We start from the raw sequence: 18,026 nt of genomic DNA, 5'->3' as shown, positions 1-18,026 counted from the left end.
CAGCTGGCAGAATTGTCTTCTTGATTGTTAAGAATTGAATTGACTATTCTGCAACTACCACTTCACCAACTCTTGAACCTTAACAGGCATACCACTCTTCATACTATGATTCGCCCCAACACCCACCAAAACCGCATTCCCTCCATCCCGAATATTAGCAGCCCTCTTGAAATTATCAACCTCACCCCCCAAAAGAACATCCTTCAACAGAACAGGATCACCTCCTCCATGACCGCCCTCCTGCTTCACAACATCCACAACATACGGCTTATCAAACAGGGGATAAACAACAATCTTGGTCTGCTCGACACCGCCCTGGATGTACTTCTCGTCCTCTCCCGAAGCGTCCTTCGTTACGGGATCGCCGAGGGGGTTGTACCCGCTCTCAACGACGTTGACTTCGATACGTCCCTTGCTGCCGTTGAAGACACAGCGATATCCTTCCCATGGGGCGTAGGCGTATGTGTTGTATGTCATGACGGCGCGGTTCTTGTACTTGATGATCATGGAGAGGTTATCCTCGATGGTGATACCCTCTGCAAAACAGTTCCTGTCTCGGATATAACCATCTTCATGCTCAGCGTCAAGATACAACTTCTTCATGCGTTCATTCTCATCAAGCTGGAACGCAAAAGGGTCGTTCTTTGCATTCTCATTGTTCTGATACCGTTCACCGAGATTCTTCTCCCCACGCCTCTCAGCGTTTTCTTTGCCGTAGAAACGAAGATCACCAAGGCAGTAAACAAGCTCAGGCTCAGTGTTGAGCCAGAAATGCACAAGGTCGAAATGGTGGATTGACTTGTGCATCTGAATGCCACCACTAGTTTCTTTATGTCGATGCCAACGTCGCATAAAATCTGCGCCGTGTGCACAGTCGAGAATCCAGTCCATGTGTACTGTTGAAATCTCGCCAATGACGCCAGAGTCGATGAGTTCTCGAACTTTAGTATGATGCGGCGCATACCGGTAGTTGAAAAGAACACGGACTTGTTTCCCCGTCTTCTTCTCTGCGTCAATCATAGCTTGGAGTTTATGCTCATCGATAGTCATTGGTTTTTCCGTGATGGCATCGCAGCCTAGCTCCATTGCTCTAATGCAATAATGGTGATGGAAAAGATCAATTGTCGTGACGATGACAACATCGGCTTTCTGCTCTTGGACCATCTTGTCAAACTCTGTGTCCTTGTACGTTTGCACTTTTTCACCGCCGAGTTCGACGATGTGCTCGTTTGCTACGTCCATGCGAGTTTGGTTCGTATCGCAGATTCCAACAAGCTTGGCGACATCTTTGAAGTCCTGGATGATAGCTTGGTAGTACATAGCGGAGCGAACGCCCATGCCAACAATGACATAGCGCTTAACCTGAGGAGTAGCCATGATGAAATAACAATGTCCAAAATTCTGTGTATGAGTGACGATGAATGATGAACCCCTCATGGACACGAGGATGTATAAATACCCTGAAGAGGTAATCCGACGTCGGATTACTCAGAGTGAGTACCCCGCGTTGATTCGGGGGAGTATTTGCCGAACGAGGTACAACTGTCAGCATATGAGAGGTGGAGAGGATGCTTGGCTGAAGTGCAGATCAGGCCTGATTTGGCCAGTTACATTGGAATACCAAGATTCGTGGCATTCGTCGTTTCAACTCGTTGGATGATTTGGGGATCGTTGAGAATTGTTTCCACTAAAATGCTATTCGGTCGCTATTTTTGGGGCCGAATTGGATCAAAAGCCTCACGATATTGAGATCAACGATGGGTCTGAATCTCGTTCGCGGGAAGAAGACCGATTTGCATGATGCGGAGGTTGGATCAACAGATGGTATCGATGGATTTTTGGAGATACCTATACTATGAAAACAGTACCACACACAGCCTCCAGGAAAATCTGGAGCTCTTCCAATTGATTTAGAATACAAATACAAATTCATCGTTGACCAAATCCGTCATATCATCAAACGCATGGTCTCCAACCGTCGCATCCCTCGCATTTTCGATATGCTGTCCTTCGGTCACTTTTGACCTTCGAAGACTATCTGCTTCTTCGGGTGAGTATAAGCTGTAGTCCACAATCACTGCATCTTTTCCAGCCATGACGCGACGGCGGCTATGATCGCGATTGAGGTAGGTCAGGTACATAGTGGTGATTACGACGAGTCCAACAATTGCGATGTATAGGAGCAGATTCCAGTACAATCCTCGATGATACTCGGGAGCCTCGGATGGTTTGTAGAGAAGAGGGCCAATGATGTTTCCCAGGGATTGGCCGATGAAGAGGACAGATGAGTTACATTTGCCTTTGGTGTCACCAGCAGTGTTGGAGGACGACCATGAGTAGATGAGAGGAACTGTATAGCGTCAGTACGCGAAACATATAGTAGTAGGAAGAGACGTACTTATTCCTGGGAAGACAGAGATCATGTAGTATCCGCCAAGCAAAGTATTCCTGCCATCAGGCGTATGCGGCGTTGAGAGCATGATCATGCAGCCAACGATTGGGAAGAGAGCCAAAAAGGCAATAACTGGACCTTTCTTATGGTACTTAGTCGCGACATAAGAGCCTCCAACTGTAGAGATGAACTGAACAACACCAAACGGAGCGTTGAAGAGGATGGCTTGGAACGAATCGAAGCCAAAGGACTTGATGAGAAGAGGGCCAAAAGAGCCGACGCCACCAGAGGGTACTCTGGAGAAGATCTTGTTAGCTCCTATTTCTCACTAAGATTATGTTTCACTTACGAGATACTGAAAATGAGAGAGAACCAGAGCCAAGTCTTTAGGTCTCGCATGGTCTCCCAGAAATGGTCCCATCGCCATTGCCTCGACATGACGCCAGTCTGATTCATTCTCAGGCGCTCAATCGCGATAAGTTTATCGTGCTTATCGAGAAATTTGGCCTCTGCGGGAGAGTCGGGCATGTATGAGAACAGAACGGTGGAGAAGCAGACGGTGATGATTCCAAAGGCAACAAAGATGGTCTATCATATGAGTAAACCGTCATGCAACAGAAAGGGCTGCTCTTGAACTTACCTGGTATGGTTTTAGTCCAAACGGTAACTGCGCAAGCCACCAAGTGGCCAAACTCCCAAACTAAACCCGTCAGTTCAATCCAATCCCACCATGTAGCTCTCAACTTACAACACCAGTAAATCCATTCATAGCATACCAATACGACATTCTAAGCGGCTGCTCCCTCCTCCTCCAAAACATCTGCGTAATAGCCACGAAACTTGGTGCAATACTAGCCTCAAAAGCACCTAGCCAGAAACGTGCAAAGAGCAGACTGTGGAAGGTATGCGCCGCAGCCATAAATGTTAGGGTCAAACCCCAGAGTGTCACCATGCAGCTTGTGAATTTCCCAATGGGGAGTTTGACGAGAAGCCATGCTAGTGGGAATTGCGCGATGAGTTGGGCGACGTAGACTATTGAGCTTAGCCATGAGAATTGGTTGCCTTTGAGGTTCGTGTCTTCGATGAGGCCGAAGATGGATGCATATGCGATAGTTGCTTTGTCAAGACCTGCAGGGATCAATATTATTTTTGAATGGGTGATGTGAGATTTTACCTTGGAGGAAATAAACTGCTAGCATGAGAGGCAGAACAACCATATCAATCCGCCTCAACACGCGCGCATCATCTTCAGGCGTAACTTTAATCCTCCTCTCGGGCGAAACACCAAGTCTCCTCATCAAATCCGCCGCAGCACCGCTTGCTCCATCAGGATGGCTTCTCCCACGGGCTTCTTCTCCGTCTACGAGATCCATGAGAGGGTGTTGGTCGTGAGATGACGCGCCCGGGTCGGGCGATGTGGAGCCCAGGCCTCGCGCTGACATTTTGATGGAGCCAGGTTCAATTGAGGTAATTGAGTGAGAGAGGGAGGGGTTTGAGAGAGAGGATAGGTTTAAGTTGAGATTGAGTTCTTGGGGTGCAAGGGATGGTTAAGGGATGATGACTGCTGATCTTGGCCAATCATGGATGATTGAGCTGGGGATTTGACACGGGTTAGATAAGCAGACTGAAGAGTGATAAGATCTAGGGTAGCTGAACTTGAGAAGTTCATGATTGTAGGGATTGAAGCAACGCAGCATCAATGTCGTGTGAAGTCAATTGAAATTAATAAAAATTGAGCTCACGGCTTCCTGTAATAATTATAATTGAATCCGTTGGGTGGAGTCTATGATATGTCGTGGCGCACTTTGATCTCAAGAGCTAGGCCATTGTCTTCACTATGACTTTGACCTCCGACTAATGTTTACTGCTCACAGCTTACCGTTGAGTTCGGACCAGTTCATCCACGCGACACAACATTGCCATATTATTAGGAGCCATCTGCAACAAACTTGATATTCTCGATGCTGTGAGACACGAATCTCGTGAATGATGCACACAATGATATTATAGCATCATAGCAACGATTACCTGCATTGACATACGTGGATCACGATGCTACGTCATCCGCCACCCCCACCTACAAGTTTCATAAAACAAACCAGGTTTCCTAGCTCATCAACCCATCAAGCCACATCTTTAATAAACCCCATCTTTTCCCAAAATCACTTTTTTATACTTCCCCTTATGAACGAAGCACTAGGATCAATCTTCTCCGGCGCAATACCAAGCCAATTCATGGGCGGCCAAAACAAGCCCGCCGACGGCGCGGGCCCCTCCGAGAGCAAATCCAACACCAAAGAGCGCATCGCCAAAGAAATCCACTCCCGCGTCGAAGAAGCAAAAGGCCTACAAGAAAAATCCCTCGAACTGCACGAAAAAGCCAATAAGGAAGAAGATCCCGAAGAAGCGGAGAACATACGGCATGAAGCACGAGAAATCGATAAAAAGGCTGCCAAGCTCATGAAGATCGCGGAAAGGCTGGAGAAAGGATGGATACAGGGCGGTGCTATGGGAACGGGGATAGGCGCGGGTGTAGCTAGTGGGCTGGGGCTCGGGGTAGGGGCGCTGTTGACGGGAGTTGTGGCGATTCCGACGGCGGGTTTGGGATTGCTTATTGGGGCGGGGACGGGGCTTGCGCATGGGTCTTGGGTGAAGTTTACGGATGCGTTTACGAAGGATGAGGCTGATGAGATTGTTAATGAGGCGACGGAGGAGGCGGAGAAGATTGCGAAGGGTTGAGGGAGATGTCTGAGATGAGCATGAACTGGGTTATGGAGGATTATCGTAAAGGAGAGGAAAGGTTTTACGACGCGTTAGGTTATTCAGATTGCATTTGGGTTTGCATTTGGTTACAAGGTGTATTGCTAGCCATCAATTCCATTCTTTCGTTGGTCCATCATTATGTCTCTCTTTCATGCCAGTCACTCATAGTAGCAGCATCGGCATCAGCCCTATCAGTGTTACCAAACAGCATGTCAAATGTCACATCAACCTATGCAACAATGCAAAGTCCCGCCTCTAAAGCATCTCCTGCGTGCTGATCATCTTCTGCTCTCTCCTCGGACAAATCCCGTTCCAGTCCATACAGTCGGGCCCATGAATCCTTATAAGCGGAATCACCACCGCCAAGGCCCTTTATACAATTCCATCCTAGCGCAAGCACCCAAAACTCACATGAGTGGACACCTAAAAAAACCCAACCCATCATCAGCCCATCCTCCTGTGGGGGCTTTAACCCACTGACCAATCTCTGACACGATCAGATAAGATCTCAACGGTCTGATAATCAGCACCCTAGCAGTTTTTCATCTCGCCAACCGCGGAGAGTCCTCAAAATGGTCTAACTTTGAAGTTAAAAGCCGTCTTTACGTACTTAGTCGCTTGGCAGCGGTAATGGGATTTGTCAGGCATGCTTAAAAGCAAGGTTAAACGAAGAAAGGGTCCACGCCAAGACTAGCTATCAATCAGCTCTCTTTACTGTTAGGAGAAAGGATCATCGTGATGCGTGAGTGAATTAGGAAATAAGTGCCGTATGACTGAGGGGATTGTTTGACACATAAGATGCGGCCTTCCCAAAATTTTGAGGGAAATTAACCTGGCCATCTTTATCACTGATTCTGATTGCCGTAAGTCAGTAATAATGGCAGATAATTCGGAGCGAAAGAGTCAAGAGGTGGTGGAGGAGGAGATCTCAAGGCCTGGTTCCACGAATGAGGCTTTTAGGAAGCTATGGACGAAACGAACCCTTGGTTTTGCCATCGGATGGTAAGTTTATTGTGGTTTGATTGGAGTCTGGTGAAGCTAATGTTGGGCAGTATTCTTGTCATGTTCTTCTTCATGAACCTGACCGTCTATACAGGCAATGTCTACGAGCCGTATGCGACAAGTCACTTCAAGGCACATTCTCTCCTTGCGACTGGTGCCATCGTCAACGGGCTCGTGCGCATCGTGTCGTACCCACTGCTCGCTAAGCTCGCCAATGTAGGATTCCAACAAAAATGGTGATTTGGACCATCGCTAATCGAGTCTGCAGTATTTTGGACGTCCCCAGAGCTTTGCTGGTGCTGCTATCTGCATGGCCATCGGCAACGCCATGTACGCAGGCTGTTCCAACGTCGACACCTTCTTAGTACGCACCCCTCACCCCATTTACCTTATCAATCTAACAAAAGTCAGGCAGGTGGAATCTTTGACGTCTTCGGCGATACATGGTGGAACATCATCCAGCAGATCTTCGTCGCTGACATAACAACCCTCGTCAACCGTGGTATAATCTTCACCCTTCCCGAATCCCTCTCCGCGATCCCCACCCTCTACGGCGGAACTTATCTCGGCGAACACATGCTCCTGCACTCAAGCTGGAGATGGGGTTATGGTATGTGGGCTATCATTCTACCTGTCACTGCTATTCCGACGATTGGTATCATGATCTGGATGAATCGCCGGGCTAAGCGCATTGGTCTGATCACGGAGAAGATCTCGTTCATGCATGGTGCTGAGCCTGGTGTTGTTGGGAAGATTAAGCATGTTGCTACGCAGCTTGATCTTATTGGCGCACTTCTCCTCATTGGTGGTTTGGCTATGACGCTGTTGCCGATGACGATTGCGGGAAGGAATAATACCGATCGATGGAGTAGGCCTTCGTCTATTGTTCTCATCATCGTTGGTGTTTTGACCTTCATCGCTTTCCTGGTTTGGGACGGAAAGTTCGCGTCGAACCCGATTATTCCTTACCGAACGATCCGCGAGCGCAACGTCATTGTCGCATGCGCATCATGTATCGTCATCGCCATGGCTGATAGTATCTACCGACCTTTCCTTTCGAGCTTCCTCCAAGTTGCGGGTCATTACTCTCCTGGAGCTGCAACGCGGGTCGATAACGCTCAGCGCGTGGCGTACAACATTGGTGCACTCGTCGCTGGTCTTTCACTCAAGTTCACCAAAAACACAAAGCCCTTCATCATGCTTGGAGTTGTCCTGATCATCCTCGCCTGTGGTCTTCCAATCTACCTTACCAACATTTCCGGCACCCACATCGCCAGCGAAGCTGCATTCATCACCTCCAAGTCTCTTCTCGGAGTTGGCCGTGGTTTCACCCAGGTCCCACTTCAAGTTTCACTCCAGGCCGTCCTTGAAAACGAGCAAGTCGGCATTGCAACAGCCGTCTTCCTCTCATCGCTCGGCTTTGGCTCCAACCTTGGCGTAACCATCAGCGGCGCCATCTGGAACTCTGTCCTCCCCCGAAAGCTCAAAGCGTACTTCGGAGAGGAGGAAGGCGGCAAGATCTTTGGTTCTATCGTGGTTGCGCGTGCATACGAAGCTGGAACTGCTGATAGAAATGCCGTTGATGAATGCTACCGCCAGACTCAGCAGACCCTGGCCATTGGATCAGTCTGTGTATCAGGACTTCTCCTGGTGATGGTTTATCTTGTTCGCAATGTTAAGCTTGGAGCTGAGGATGAGAAGAGAGCGGCACAGGCTGACAAGGAGCTTGCTTGGGCTATCAAGCATAAAGAGGCTCAAGAGGATGCCCCCGTTGAACTCGAGAGTGGAAGGCGTTAAAGTAACCCACCACTAAGTTTGGCGTCTGACTGGGCGACTAGAACCAGCATGAACTCAGATGAGTGCAAAGGTGATTAGAAGAAGTCCATATTGGACTACTGTAGTATATATAAGGCTTATCAGTTAAAAGAAGGGAAAGTTCGTATTTATCTGTATATGATACAATTTCTATCCCTATGCGTGCTCATCCAACATACTAAGTTTCATACCGAATAACCAACAAAAACGCCAAGGTGCAATCCCCATACCCATGTACTCCTACTGCTTCCCAGCCGAGATCATCGAATCATGACTCAAGATCCCCACAAGCGTGTCCCTCTTAATACACTTCTCAAATGAAAAGCTACTCGCTAGCTCCTCCAACTCCTCCTTGCTCTTATCCCTAAACAACTCCGCCAACTCCCATCCCACATACTCACTCATCAAACACTCTCTAATAACCCGCTCAAACTGTCGTTCGAAAGTCCAGATCTTGGGATATTTCGTATCTCTGTACTTCTCCAGCACTTCTTCCTTCAAGCCTTGGATGAATGGTTCGTAGAGGTGCTTGACGCCGTCTTTGTTGACGACGCCCCAGAAATCAAGACCGAGACGCTGTTTCTTGGCGATGAAGGGCGCGATGAGGCGCATATAGGGGGACTCGGGATCGACGTATACCATGCCTTGGTAGCCGACATCTTTATACAACCAGATAGACCAGTTGACATCTGTTTCTCTGTAAATAGCCAACTGCTCTTGTAGCAAATTAAAGCGCTTGGCGTTGGTCTTGATGGCGTCGTCACCCTCCTTATGCTCATTCTGATAAACAGGGCCAAACTCTCCATTCCAAATCGGCACGTTCTTCTCCCTCATGAACTGCACCTTGCGCTCAAAGCTCTTCCTCAGCTTAGTGTTTTGTTCGTCTGTACCTTCGTACTGCTCTCCAAGAGGAAACCCGTAGAAGCTGTAATCGTGACAGGCGTACACAGCGTTGGGAAGAGGGTTTTGGGGAAAGGCGCGGAAGTCCATTGCGTAGGTGTTTCCGTCGATGAAGATCATGTGATCGGGATCGATGGCGCGGACTTCTTTCTCGGTGCGTTCGTACCATTTTACGAGCTTGGCGCCGTATTGGCCTGATGAGGTCTTGGTTTCGTCGGCGGGTTCGTTGAGGAGGTTGTAGCCTGCGATGACGGGGTTTCCCTTGTAGTGAGCTGCAAGAGCCTTCCATAGCTGAATAGCTCTGTCTTGATGGTCTTTGAAGTCCCAGAACGCCGCGCGTGAAAGTCCAGAATCACTATGCCAATCTTGGTTCTGACCACCAGGAACGGCATGTAGATCAAGGACAGCGTAGAGGTTATGTCTTCCGCAAATATCCACACAGCGATCTAACCAATCGAAACCAGATTTCTTGAGATTATCTGGATCCATATCATCGATAAAATGACGATAATTGAATGGGATTCGGATACAGTTTAGACCCAACGACGCAAAGTAAGCGGCATCAGAGTCTGTGAAGAAGTGGTATAAAAGTCTGTCAAAGAAGAAGTTTGCCTTTTCTTCACCCATGACTTCAGCCATTTGTTGTCTATGTTGGTGTTCGTGGCCTGCGTAGCCGGTGATGAAGTTCTCCATGTTGAGCATGCCACCGATGGCAGCGCCCTTGAGGATGACGGTGTTGCCGGAGGGGTCGATGATGCGACTACCCTCGGTATGAAGCATTTTACATGTTGATGGTTTTTGGGGGACGGCTTTGGGGACGGCTTCGTAGGAGCCGGAGTTGTCTGCTGTTGCGACCATGGTAGAGAGTGTGAGATGTTGGTATGAAGAAAGAGGAAATCAGACAATGAAGAGTGAATAGATAACGAAGTCGCTAATGCGAGTGATGCTCTGTGAGGTCTGCTTGTTTCTGAAAGTCATTACAGCCTTCACCTAAATAGTCCATACACCCAAAGTGGAGTGTTTTCTTACGAGCGACACTCCCCGATAGAATCCGCCACGACACCACCAAGAACCATTCCCCCGGAATCCCCATAATTCACCAAGACCATTACTCGTAAAAACACGGGGAAATACGCTTTAACAAATTTATTAGTGTACATCACAAGTTAAACGCTTAGCCCATGTAAAACCTCCTCCAAGAAATTCCGATGGTTCGACAATCCTGGGACATCATCTTCCCACGCCCTCAAAACCTGCATAATCCTCTCACACGCATCCCTCCACCCCGCGGGCATTCCCGATCCCAAGAGCCGCGCTGCAAGCAACACCGTCGCCGATCGGACTAAAGCTCGAATCATGAGCCACGTCCCGTGATGACGATGTAAAAAGCCCGCTTCGTTGATCTCAACATTAAGAACATGATACTCTAAGCCCTTTTCTACAAACTGTCGCCCGGGAATGGGTGTAGTTACGCCGCGCTCTAAGGCAGCGAGATGCGCCATTACGAAAGGCCAGTAGAGACGTTCAAAGAAGTTTACCAAGTGTCCGCGGAGAACGAAGCAGCATACATTGTCTTCGAGGGGGGTCGAGGCGATGGAAAGTTCGGGGGGGAGACTTTCGGCCCATTCGTTGGCTTGGGTTTCGTAGGCGGGGATGAGGAGGGACAGTTGTTTGAGGAAGTCGAGATTTGATGATGATGCGCGATGAAGTTCGAGGATGTCGTTGCATGTTCGGCTTGAGAGACGTCGGAGGGATATTTCGGAGAGGTAGAATAGCCAGGCTGTGTGTTGGCGACTTGATGCTGTAGTCTTGGTGGACTCCAAGGGATGAGGAGGGGTTGGGAAGAATGGTGGATATAGTACGCTTGAAGAATATGGCATACTGAAATCTGGAAGAGATAGTTCGCCTCGTAACTCTCGCTCAGACTTCCAAGCAGACCAGTATACAGCTTCTTGCTGGGTCTCACCCAGCTCTGGTCTCGCTAGATCTGACCCATCCATTGCACTAAGAGACTGCGCTCTCTGCAGGAACGGCAACGTCTGACATGTCGCTAAAGCCTGCGAGAAATACCGCCAAGCCTCGAATGGTCTGAACGTGCTCATCAAAAACACACCCGAAAGAAAGAAACACTGCGCCCCAATAATATCCGATCTCGCCATCAACGTCCCAATCCTCTTCTGCGCCGCCTGAAACAGCGCCTGAGCCTCCAAATACGGCGTCGAATCAGCCCTCAGGTGAAAACTCGCATCAAGCGGCGTCGCAATCTTTCCCAGCGCACAGATAATCAGTGTCAAGCACGACCCAGGCGACCAATCGATCCCATCGATGACCACGTTGAGAACAACTTTTCTAGCAGCAGCTTCTTCGAGGATTGGGTTTTTGCAGTGCACGTGATCGAAGAAGTTGTCGAGCAGTGCTTTTACACCTTGTGTGTCGAGATCTGCAATGTCGGCTAGCGATGTGCAGCCGGGGGAATAAGATGGGGATGGTTGTGGTGGATCGGGGTGGAGGGTTGTGTGGGATGTCATGTCGCGTGAGAGGACGGACCAGAGGAGCAGGCTTTCCATCTTCTCGGGGAGAATGCTTCGCAGGGGGATGTCGCCCAGACTCTCTGGGGATAACTGCGTAGGAGACTCCTCGGGTGACAGTTCATGTCCAACATCTTGATTGGTGGTGTCAGGCTTTGGCTCGCGAATCAACTTCTCCAATTCATCCAAACGTTCCAAGATCTTGAGACTCGCAGGGTCAAATGCCGATAGATCAACCGGGGATTGAATGCACGTCGCCCCAACACTGACGCAGTATGAACAAGCCGGCTTTTGGTTATCGCACTTTGTCTTCCTAGCCCGACACACTTGGCACGCCGTGTTGGCTCGTTTGCGGGGATAAAACGCTGTACCCCTTGGCGCTGGTCTCTTCCCCGGCCGACGATCCGCTTCAGCTGACATTTCTGATGTTTGCGGGGACATGATGAAGGGTGCAGAAACGTGGAGGAGGAGAAACGAATGTGGATGTCCACGTCGGGGAATATCGCCCCTTATACCTCTTGACTCGTGACGCCGTAAAGTGGGCTCTCATCGGGGAATGTCGCTCGTATCAGCCAAACTGGGGTAAGCTCAGCTTTTCATCATCCCCAGATTTTCGGTCTCCCCACAAACCCCAGACTGGTCTAGACCGTGTTAGCTAAAGCCAATTCTTTTTTGCGCATGATTTTCGTGCTTCTTTTCTTGTCATGCCATGTCACACTTGACAACCAGTATGAGTATGGCCTGTCTTTAACCGGAAACTATTGATGATACTACGCTCATGACTTGGTTATGCAGCTGTATATAAGACTCGGCAGTTGACCCCATCTTTATCCCCCAGCATCCATCATCAGTTTCCACTTTATCTTATCAAGAGTCTACTGTTTCAATCATGGAGACGTCGAATACTACCGGCAAATCAGATCTTGAACTCCAGGCCAAGGTGTCTGGTACTGAGTTCATTGATGCCAAGAGCCATGCTGTCGAGGCAGACCGTCAGGCTGAGCATCAGTTGACGCTCAAGCAATGCTTTAAACAACATCCGGCTATTGTTTGGTGGTGCTTTTACTGGTCAATCGCAGCTGTAGGCTGGTAAGACGAATACCTGCCTTCTCATCAGGATCCCGATAGCTAATCACTCTGTTATAGGGGCTTCGATGCTCAGATCAACGGTGCCATGATCTCCGTCGCCGCCTTCCGACGCGACTTTGGGTACGCCCGTCATCCGACCTCCCTTCTGACCACCACTAACAACTTCTAGATATGTCGAAAACGGCGAAGCTATCCTCCCCGCCGACTGGCAAACCGCCTTCAACTGCATCAGCTCCGTCGGCGGCTTCTTCGGCGGTTTCATGTGTTCCTGGATCTGCGATTACGTCGGCCGAAAGAACTCTCTCGTCATGGCACTACTCCTTGCGACAGGCGGTACGATCGGAGAATGCATGTCCAACACCAACGTCGCTTTCCTCATGTCCAAACTCATCATTGGTCTTGGATTGGGTTTCTTTTTGACGCTTGCCCCTTTGGCGACGTCGGAGATTTCGCCTGTGGTGTTTCGTGGTATTGCTACTGCGGGCGTTAACCTTGGAATCGCGATTGGTCAGTTGGTTTCGAATGGTGTTATCAAGGCTTTTGGTGAGAGGACGGATCATTGGGCTTGGAGGGGTGCGCTGGCTACGCAGGGTATCTTTATTGTTATCCTTGCTGCTGGTCTGCCCTTCGCTCCCGAGACTCCATGGTATCTTGTTCGCAAGGGTAAGATTGAGGAGGCGAAGAAGTCACTCATCCAGCTCTACGGATCTGGTGTTGACATTGACGCCAAGCTGGCTACTATCAAGGAGACCATCGCCGAGGAACAAGCTGCCTCGGCCGAAGAAGCTTCTTGGATCCAGTGCTTCAAGGGAACCGACCTCATCCGTACTATGATCAGCATGGGTGTCTTTGTCTGCCAACACTTCGTCGGTATCATTTTCGTTCTCGGATACTCAACCTACTTCTTTCAACTTGCCGGTCTTGAGACCTCTCGCAGCTTCGATCTCGGCGTTGGCGTCACAGCATGCGGTGTTCTCGGCAACATCTGCAGTTGGTTTGTCGTCAACTCTTTCGGTCGTCGCAAGATCTTCCTCTCCGGCATGGGAGCTCTCACAGTCCTCCTATTCCTCATCGGTATCATGGATGTAGTCCCTACGTCAGCTGCCAAGTGGGTGCAAGCCGCATGCACAGTCATCTACGCTTACGTCTACTTCGCCACTGTCGGAGCCATGGCTTTCGCTGTTCTTGGCGAGACAGCCTCGCTCAACCTCAAGGCTAAGACGATGGCGCTTGCCACTGCCACACAATCTGTTATGGGTATCGCTATGAACTTTGCCATTCCGTATATGGTCAACCCTGACGAGGGTAATCTCAAGGGCAAGGTTGGCTTCATCTTTGGTGGTCTTGGTTTGATTGGCTTTATTTGGAGTTGGGTTTATGTTCCTGAGCTCAAGGGACGACGATATGATGAGATTGACCACATGTTTCACAACAAGGTCAGCCCTCGACAGATGGGAACCTATAAGCTGTAAAGGAGTGGCCTGTGATGAAACATGGAGAGGGTTATGGCGATGGTTTGTGCTTTGTATTTATATCAACAAGATCTGCGGATGGTAGTAATTGGCAATGAGTCATATTCTGTTGCAATTGGATCTATAATATCTGTAACGGACCGAAAGCCTGCTTATAGTATCGATTTTACACTTTAATGACCGCCCATCATCATTCGGTGAAGGTTCTTGTATGACGGCCTATAAATAGACCACCCGGATAAGCGCCGCAGCAATTCTTAGGATCTTATCATCCTTCTATGACACACATTGAGCTTGCTGTGCCTCCTGTCAGCACGAAAGCTGCCAATAACACCGTTGAGGACAGAAAAGCCTTCTCATGATGAGATCTATCTCAAAACCTAGGGTATTAGGATATGTGGTCCTAGCTTAGTTCCAACATACCTATAACTACCTACCGTCTGTCCATAGTAGTATATCCTATTATCTTGAACTGCTAGTAACTCTCTATGTCTCTCAACGTGATTTCCGACCGCCGTTCGCGGTCGCCATTATGCAAAATAAGCTTCATCTTCTTTACTGTGCCACATAATCTCTCGACTCAACAACCCCCACTCTCCCACATCTCTAAGCTCATAACATCATTCCAGTTTACCAAATGTGCGTTCTGCACACACGTTGTGCAGCAGATTAAGGATGCACGTATCAGATCTGATTTTCCGTTGACTTTCAATATCCACAAGAGACATTGCAACCTCCCGAACCCAGTTTGGAGAGTCTACGACACTGGCGAACAACATATACGGCAAATCTGTAGACTACGCCCTGCTTCCTGTAAATTTTCTGAGTTCTAAGTTATTACTGTTCCATGGCAATAAAGCTAACAGTATGATGCAGATGTCTGGAAGTCTTTAGAGTTCCAAGGCAAGAGGTCGCGTCTAATGAATTCGGAATCAGTTGCTCGACCGAATCGGCAACGAGCCGTAATCTAGTTCAGAAATGGCACCGGGATTGCTTGGAGAAGCACCAGGAGTGCAAATCTTCCAAGATCTATGATACCCACTTCCGCGTCATCAGAAACGTGGATCATGACTCTGAACCATATTCTTATGTCGCGCTGAGCCACTATTGGGGCGAGCTAATATCCTGAAGCTGACTGCAGCAACCAAGAATGACCTCTTCCAAGGCACGCCTATCTCCAGACTTCCTAAAACCTTTCGAGATGCTATTACTGTATGTCGCTGGCTAGGCTATCCATATATATGGATCGACTCGCTCTGTGTTATACAAGATTCTAATGAAGACTGGACGACTGAAGCATATATGATGATTGACGTCTATGGGAACTCTGCGCTGACGATTGTGGCTGCACACGCACGCGATGGCACGGAAGGTCTGTTCTGTAATCGCCCTCCGCTGGGCACTAAAGCACCTATCATCGACTGTTCATGGGGGCCTAATTCGAAACCTGAGCCATACTGCCTCGTAGATCACCGTTTATGGATTAGTAGCGTTGAGAACAGTCACCCATCCTCAAGGGCCTGGACAGTTCAAGAGCACTTTCTCTCAACAAAATGCCTATATTTCACAGAGCATCAGATATTCTATCGCTGTGCCACCCACGGAGTCTGCGAGTCTTTTCCAGCGGGTGAAACGCCTTCGCAGCTCATTGAGAATACGGCTCTACAATCCGTCAAAAGCAACCTAGAGCCCAGGGAGAAGTGAGTTCGAGCTACGGAGGTTTACTCAAGAGCATGTCTTACAAAGGACACGGATAAAATCGTTGCTGTCGCTGGTATAGTAGAGAACCTGCGCGCTGCTTTGAGGGACGAGTATCTGGTTGGCTTATGGAGGAGTAATCTAGTCCACGAACTGCTGTGGCGATCATCTTCAAATGGTGGTGATCAGTCAAGACCGGATCCTTGCCTCGCTCCGACTTCGTCTTGGATGGCAGTCAAAGGAGTTGGCGTGGACATCAACTCGACAATTTGTAGCTCAGGATGTAATCATCACATCAATATCATCCACGCCTCAGTCGACCTCGTTGATCCTTCGAGACCAACTGGGGATATACACCAAGGCTCAAGGATCCTTCAAATTCGGGGTTCTCTCAAACAAGTGTACTGGTCTCCGAGTAAATACTCCGATGGAGACTGGCGCAAGTATCAAATCACGTTTGAGGGCGAACAGAAGGGTGCATTGACCACTACACACCCGGATTATCTCGAGGACTCTTTAACGGATCGGAGAATTTTCTTGCTACCAGTACTATCAGCGGAAGAGGGGCAGAGTATTGAGTGTCTTGTTCTTACACCTGTTATTGAACAGGCCCGGATATACGAGCGCGTTGGACACTATACCATGAGCAGTGACAATAGAGGAGACTGGTACCTGTTCAGACAGAGAAAAAAGGGGAATGATTCCGTTCCGTGGTGGGGGAGCTGGCTTGGGTATAGCGATTGGGAAAGAATCCCAAAAGCTGATTTGTGCATAATTTAAACAAGAACTAGGGAAAGTCAGGTAAGTTTTAATTCTTAATGTATGTAGATGCTATGGTAGTTTGACGAGGACATTTCTTCTTAGCCCGTACCAACAGACCTTCTTAGTAAACAAGCCAAACCAAGAGCCAAACGACAACTGTTTCAAGAGCCCCAGACAGTGCTTGTTCCACTGGTCACAGTAACTGCATCCGGTGTAATCACGCTTGTAGCCACATCAGTCTGCACCGTGGTGTAATACTGAGTAACCGTGAAACCCTCCGTATTCGTGAAAACAACGGTATTATAATCCGTCTCAGCCACAGTATCAACATTCGTAAAGTATAGCGTGTTGTAGTTCATAGCCTCAACAACATTAGTATTAGTCACTATAACAGTGTTGAAGTTCGTAACCGTGACAGTAACGGGTTTTGTAACCGTCGCGCTTTTTCGATTCGTTTGAGTCACAGTCTCAGAGCCTGTTTTCGTGGTCTTACTAGAGCTGGTAGAAGTACTAGTCTTTCGGTCTGTGACAAACGTGCTCCTCAGCTTGTTGACGGAGAAAGTATTTGTTCTAGTCTGTGTAGTTGTGATGGTTCTGGAGGCTTTGGCAGTGATGGTTACGGTCGTGGGGGCAGAGGGACTAGGGATTAGGCATGAACAGGCACTGCTGATGTCGCTGGGAGCTTTGCTGGGTAGATAATGGGGTACTTGCACCGCCTTCAACGCTCGCTTAGCAGGCTTAAGGAGGGTTAGTATTACTTGAGATGAATGTCAAGTTCGATGTTGAGACTTAGCTTGTTGGCGGAACCACATAGCATGTCGTACCATGTCCAAGGAGCTGAAGCGTCTGGTGTAACCACAGCACTCCTATAATCGAAGTTAGTACTGGAAACAAGCCAATATCATGCCCAGCACTGGTGAGGATTGTGTTGACTTACACAGTGCCATTATAACAGTCGCACACGCAGGAGTTGAATCTGAAGCTGGCGGCTTCCGAATCGATCAAGCAAAAGTCCGCTGGTAGCGCGCTCGCTGTGCTGATAAACAACAGCGTCAGAACTTTCTTGAGGGAAACCATTTTCGATTAACATACGTGAAAGCCTATTGCGTAGAAGAAAGTGTTGGACGACTTAATCAGACCCATTAAGTATAGATACGATTTAGCTTTTCTCATACCCTAGCTTGGGATATTTTGCTCGTATATCATAAGCTTCATTAGATCAATGAACCCAACGGTCTGGTTCAGTTCTAGCCTATAATAAAGGAATCATCCTGGCTTAGCACTCACTCAAGTGGCGTGACTTTGACCTGACTTAAGACAATAGTTGACATGTCAGGAATGTTGAGGCGTTGACTAGGTCATATCTAGTAATTCTGGTAGAGCTAGAATGGCTTCTGACGAGGTGGAGTCGGGTGATAGAGGTTTCTATTCTAACACGGTGGAAAGCCTGTAAATCTGGGAGTTCTAGCGCGCTTCTAGTTACAAAGTTCCTTGTTCTTACTGGATGGTAAAGTTCTAGCTTTGTTCTTGTCACCTGGTGAACCGGGTTAGATTGGTCCTGATTTCATAGACAAGTCGCTTGGAAACAAGGCGGATATTATTGCT

The 18,026-nt window shown here is 48.6% G+C and overlaps 9 protein-coding genes across 9 annotated transcripts; 4 read left to right on the top strand and 5 right to left on the bottom strand.

Moving 5' to 3' along the window:
- Positions 1–48: 48 nt before the first annotated feature.
- On the bottom strand, positions 49–1,410 carry FOBCDRAFT_295385 (uncharacterized protein). Its single transcript, XM_031185560.3, has one exon. The coding sequence runs from the start codon at positions 1,375–1,377 to the stop codon at positions 55–57; it is 1,323 nt and encodes a 440-aa protein (XP_031036695.2). The 5' UTR covers positions 1,378–1,410; the 3' UTR covers positions 49–54.
- A 447-nt stretch (positions 1,411–1,857) lies between these two features.
- On the bottom strand, positions 1,858–3,932 carry FOBCDRAFT_227053 (major facilitator superfamily domain-containing protein). The gene is made up of 6 exons (XM_031185561.3): positions 3,567–3,932; positions 3,141–3,520; positions 3,033–3,092; positions 2,742–2,980; positions 2,399–2,688; positions 1,858–2,350 (listed from the first exon to the last, which is right to left on the bottom strand). The coding sequence occupies exons 1-6, from the start codon at positions 3,832–3,834 to the stop codon at positions 1,911–1,913; spliced, it is 1,677 nt and encodes a 558-aa protein (XP_031036696.2). The 5' UTR covers positions 3,835–3,932; the 3' UTR covers positions 1,858–1,910.
- A 594-nt stretch (positions 3,933–4,526) lies between these two features.
- FOBCDRAFT_227052 (uncharacterized protein) lies at positions 4,527–5,286 on the top strand. Its single transcript, XM_031185562.3, has one exon. It carries the CDS (start codon positions 4,577–4,579, stop codon positions 5,129–5,131), a length of 555 nt encoding a protein of 184 aa, XP_031036697.2. The 5' UTR covers positions 4,527–4,576; the 3' UTR covers positions 5,132–5,286.
- A 746-nt stretch (positions 5,287–6,032) lies between these two features.
- FOBCDRAFT_138033 (major facilitator superfamily domain-containing protein) lies at positions 6,033–7,954 on the top strand (the record flags this gene model as incomplete). The annotated part of the gene is made up of 4 exons (XM_031185563.2): positions 6,033–6,157; positions 6,208–6,373; positions 6,426–6,521; positions 6,569–7,954. The coding sequence occupies 4 exons, from the start codon at positions 6,033–6,035 to the stop codon at positions 7,952–7,954; spliced, it is 1,773 nt and encodes a 590-aa protein (XP_031036698.2).
- A 258-nt stretch (positions 7,955–8,212) lies between these two features.
- Positions 8,213–9,730, bottom strand: FOBCDRAFT_276138 (glycoside hydrolase superfamily; the record flags this gene model as incomplete). The annotated part of the gene is made up of 1 exon (XM_031185564.2): positions 8,213–9,730. The coding sequence occupies one exon, from the start codon at positions 9,728–9,730 to the stop codon at positions 8,213–8,215; it is 1,518 nt and encodes a 505-aa protein (XP_031036699.2).
- Positions 9,731–10,038: 308 nt separating this feature from the next.
- FOBCDRAFT_185765 (uncharacterized protein) lies at positions 10,039–11,841 on the bottom strand (the record flags this gene model as incomplete). The annotated part of the gene is made up of 1 exon (XM_031185565.2): positions 10,039–11,841. One exon carries the CDS (start codon positions 11,839–11,841, stop codon positions 10,039–10,041), a length of 1,803 nt encoding a protein of 600 aa, XP_031036700.2.
- A 448-nt stretch (positions 11,842–12,289) lies between these two features.
- FOBCDRAFT_262422 (general substrate transporter) lies at positions 12,290–13,961 on the top strand (the record flags this gene model as incomplete). The annotated part of the gene is made up of 3 exons (XM_031185566.2): positions 12,290–12,489; positions 12,547–12,609; positions 12,659–13,961. The coding sequence occupies 3 exons, from the start codon at positions 12,290–12,292 to the stop codon at positions 13,959–13,961; spliced, it is 1,566 nt and encodes a 521-aa protein (XP_031036701.2).
- A 1,302-nt stretch (positions 13,962–15,263) lies between these two features.
- On the top strand, positions 15,264–16,312 carry FOBCDRAFT_203632 (uncharacterized protein; the record flags this gene model as incomplete). Its single annotated transcript, XM_059609073.1, has 3 exons — positions 15,264–15,661; positions 15,692–16,230; positions 16,269–16,312. 3 exons carry the CDS (start codon positions 15,264–15,266, stop codon positions 16,310–16,312), a joined length of 981 nt encoding a protein of 326 aa, XP_059467412.1.
- Positions 16,313–16,582: 270 nt separating this feature from the next.
- On the bottom strand, positions 16,583–17,564 carry FOBCDRAFT_276135 (uncharacterized protein; the record flags this gene model as incomplete). The annotated part of the gene is made up of 4 exons (XM_059611513.1): positions 16,583–17,158; positions 17,246–17,287; positions 17,383–17,457; positions 17,514–17,564. The coding sequence occupies 4 exons, from the start codon at positions 17,562–17,564 to the stop codon at positions 16,583–16,585; spliced, it is 744 nt and encodes a 247-aa protein (XP_059465227.1).
- Between the last annotated feature and the right edge of the window lie 462 nt (positions 17,565–18,026).

The sequence above is a fragment of the Fusarium oxysporum genome, chromosome VI (assembly GCF_013085055.1).
Source record: "Fusarium oxysporum Fo47 chromosome VI, complete sequence".
Classification (NCBI taxonomy): domain Eukaryota; kingdom Fungi; phylum Ascomycota; class Sordariomycetes; order Hypocreales; family Nectriaceae; genus Fusarium; species Fusarium oxysporum.
Note: the sequence above shows the minus strand (reverse complement) of the source record. Positions and strands in the feature narration are given on the sequence as shown.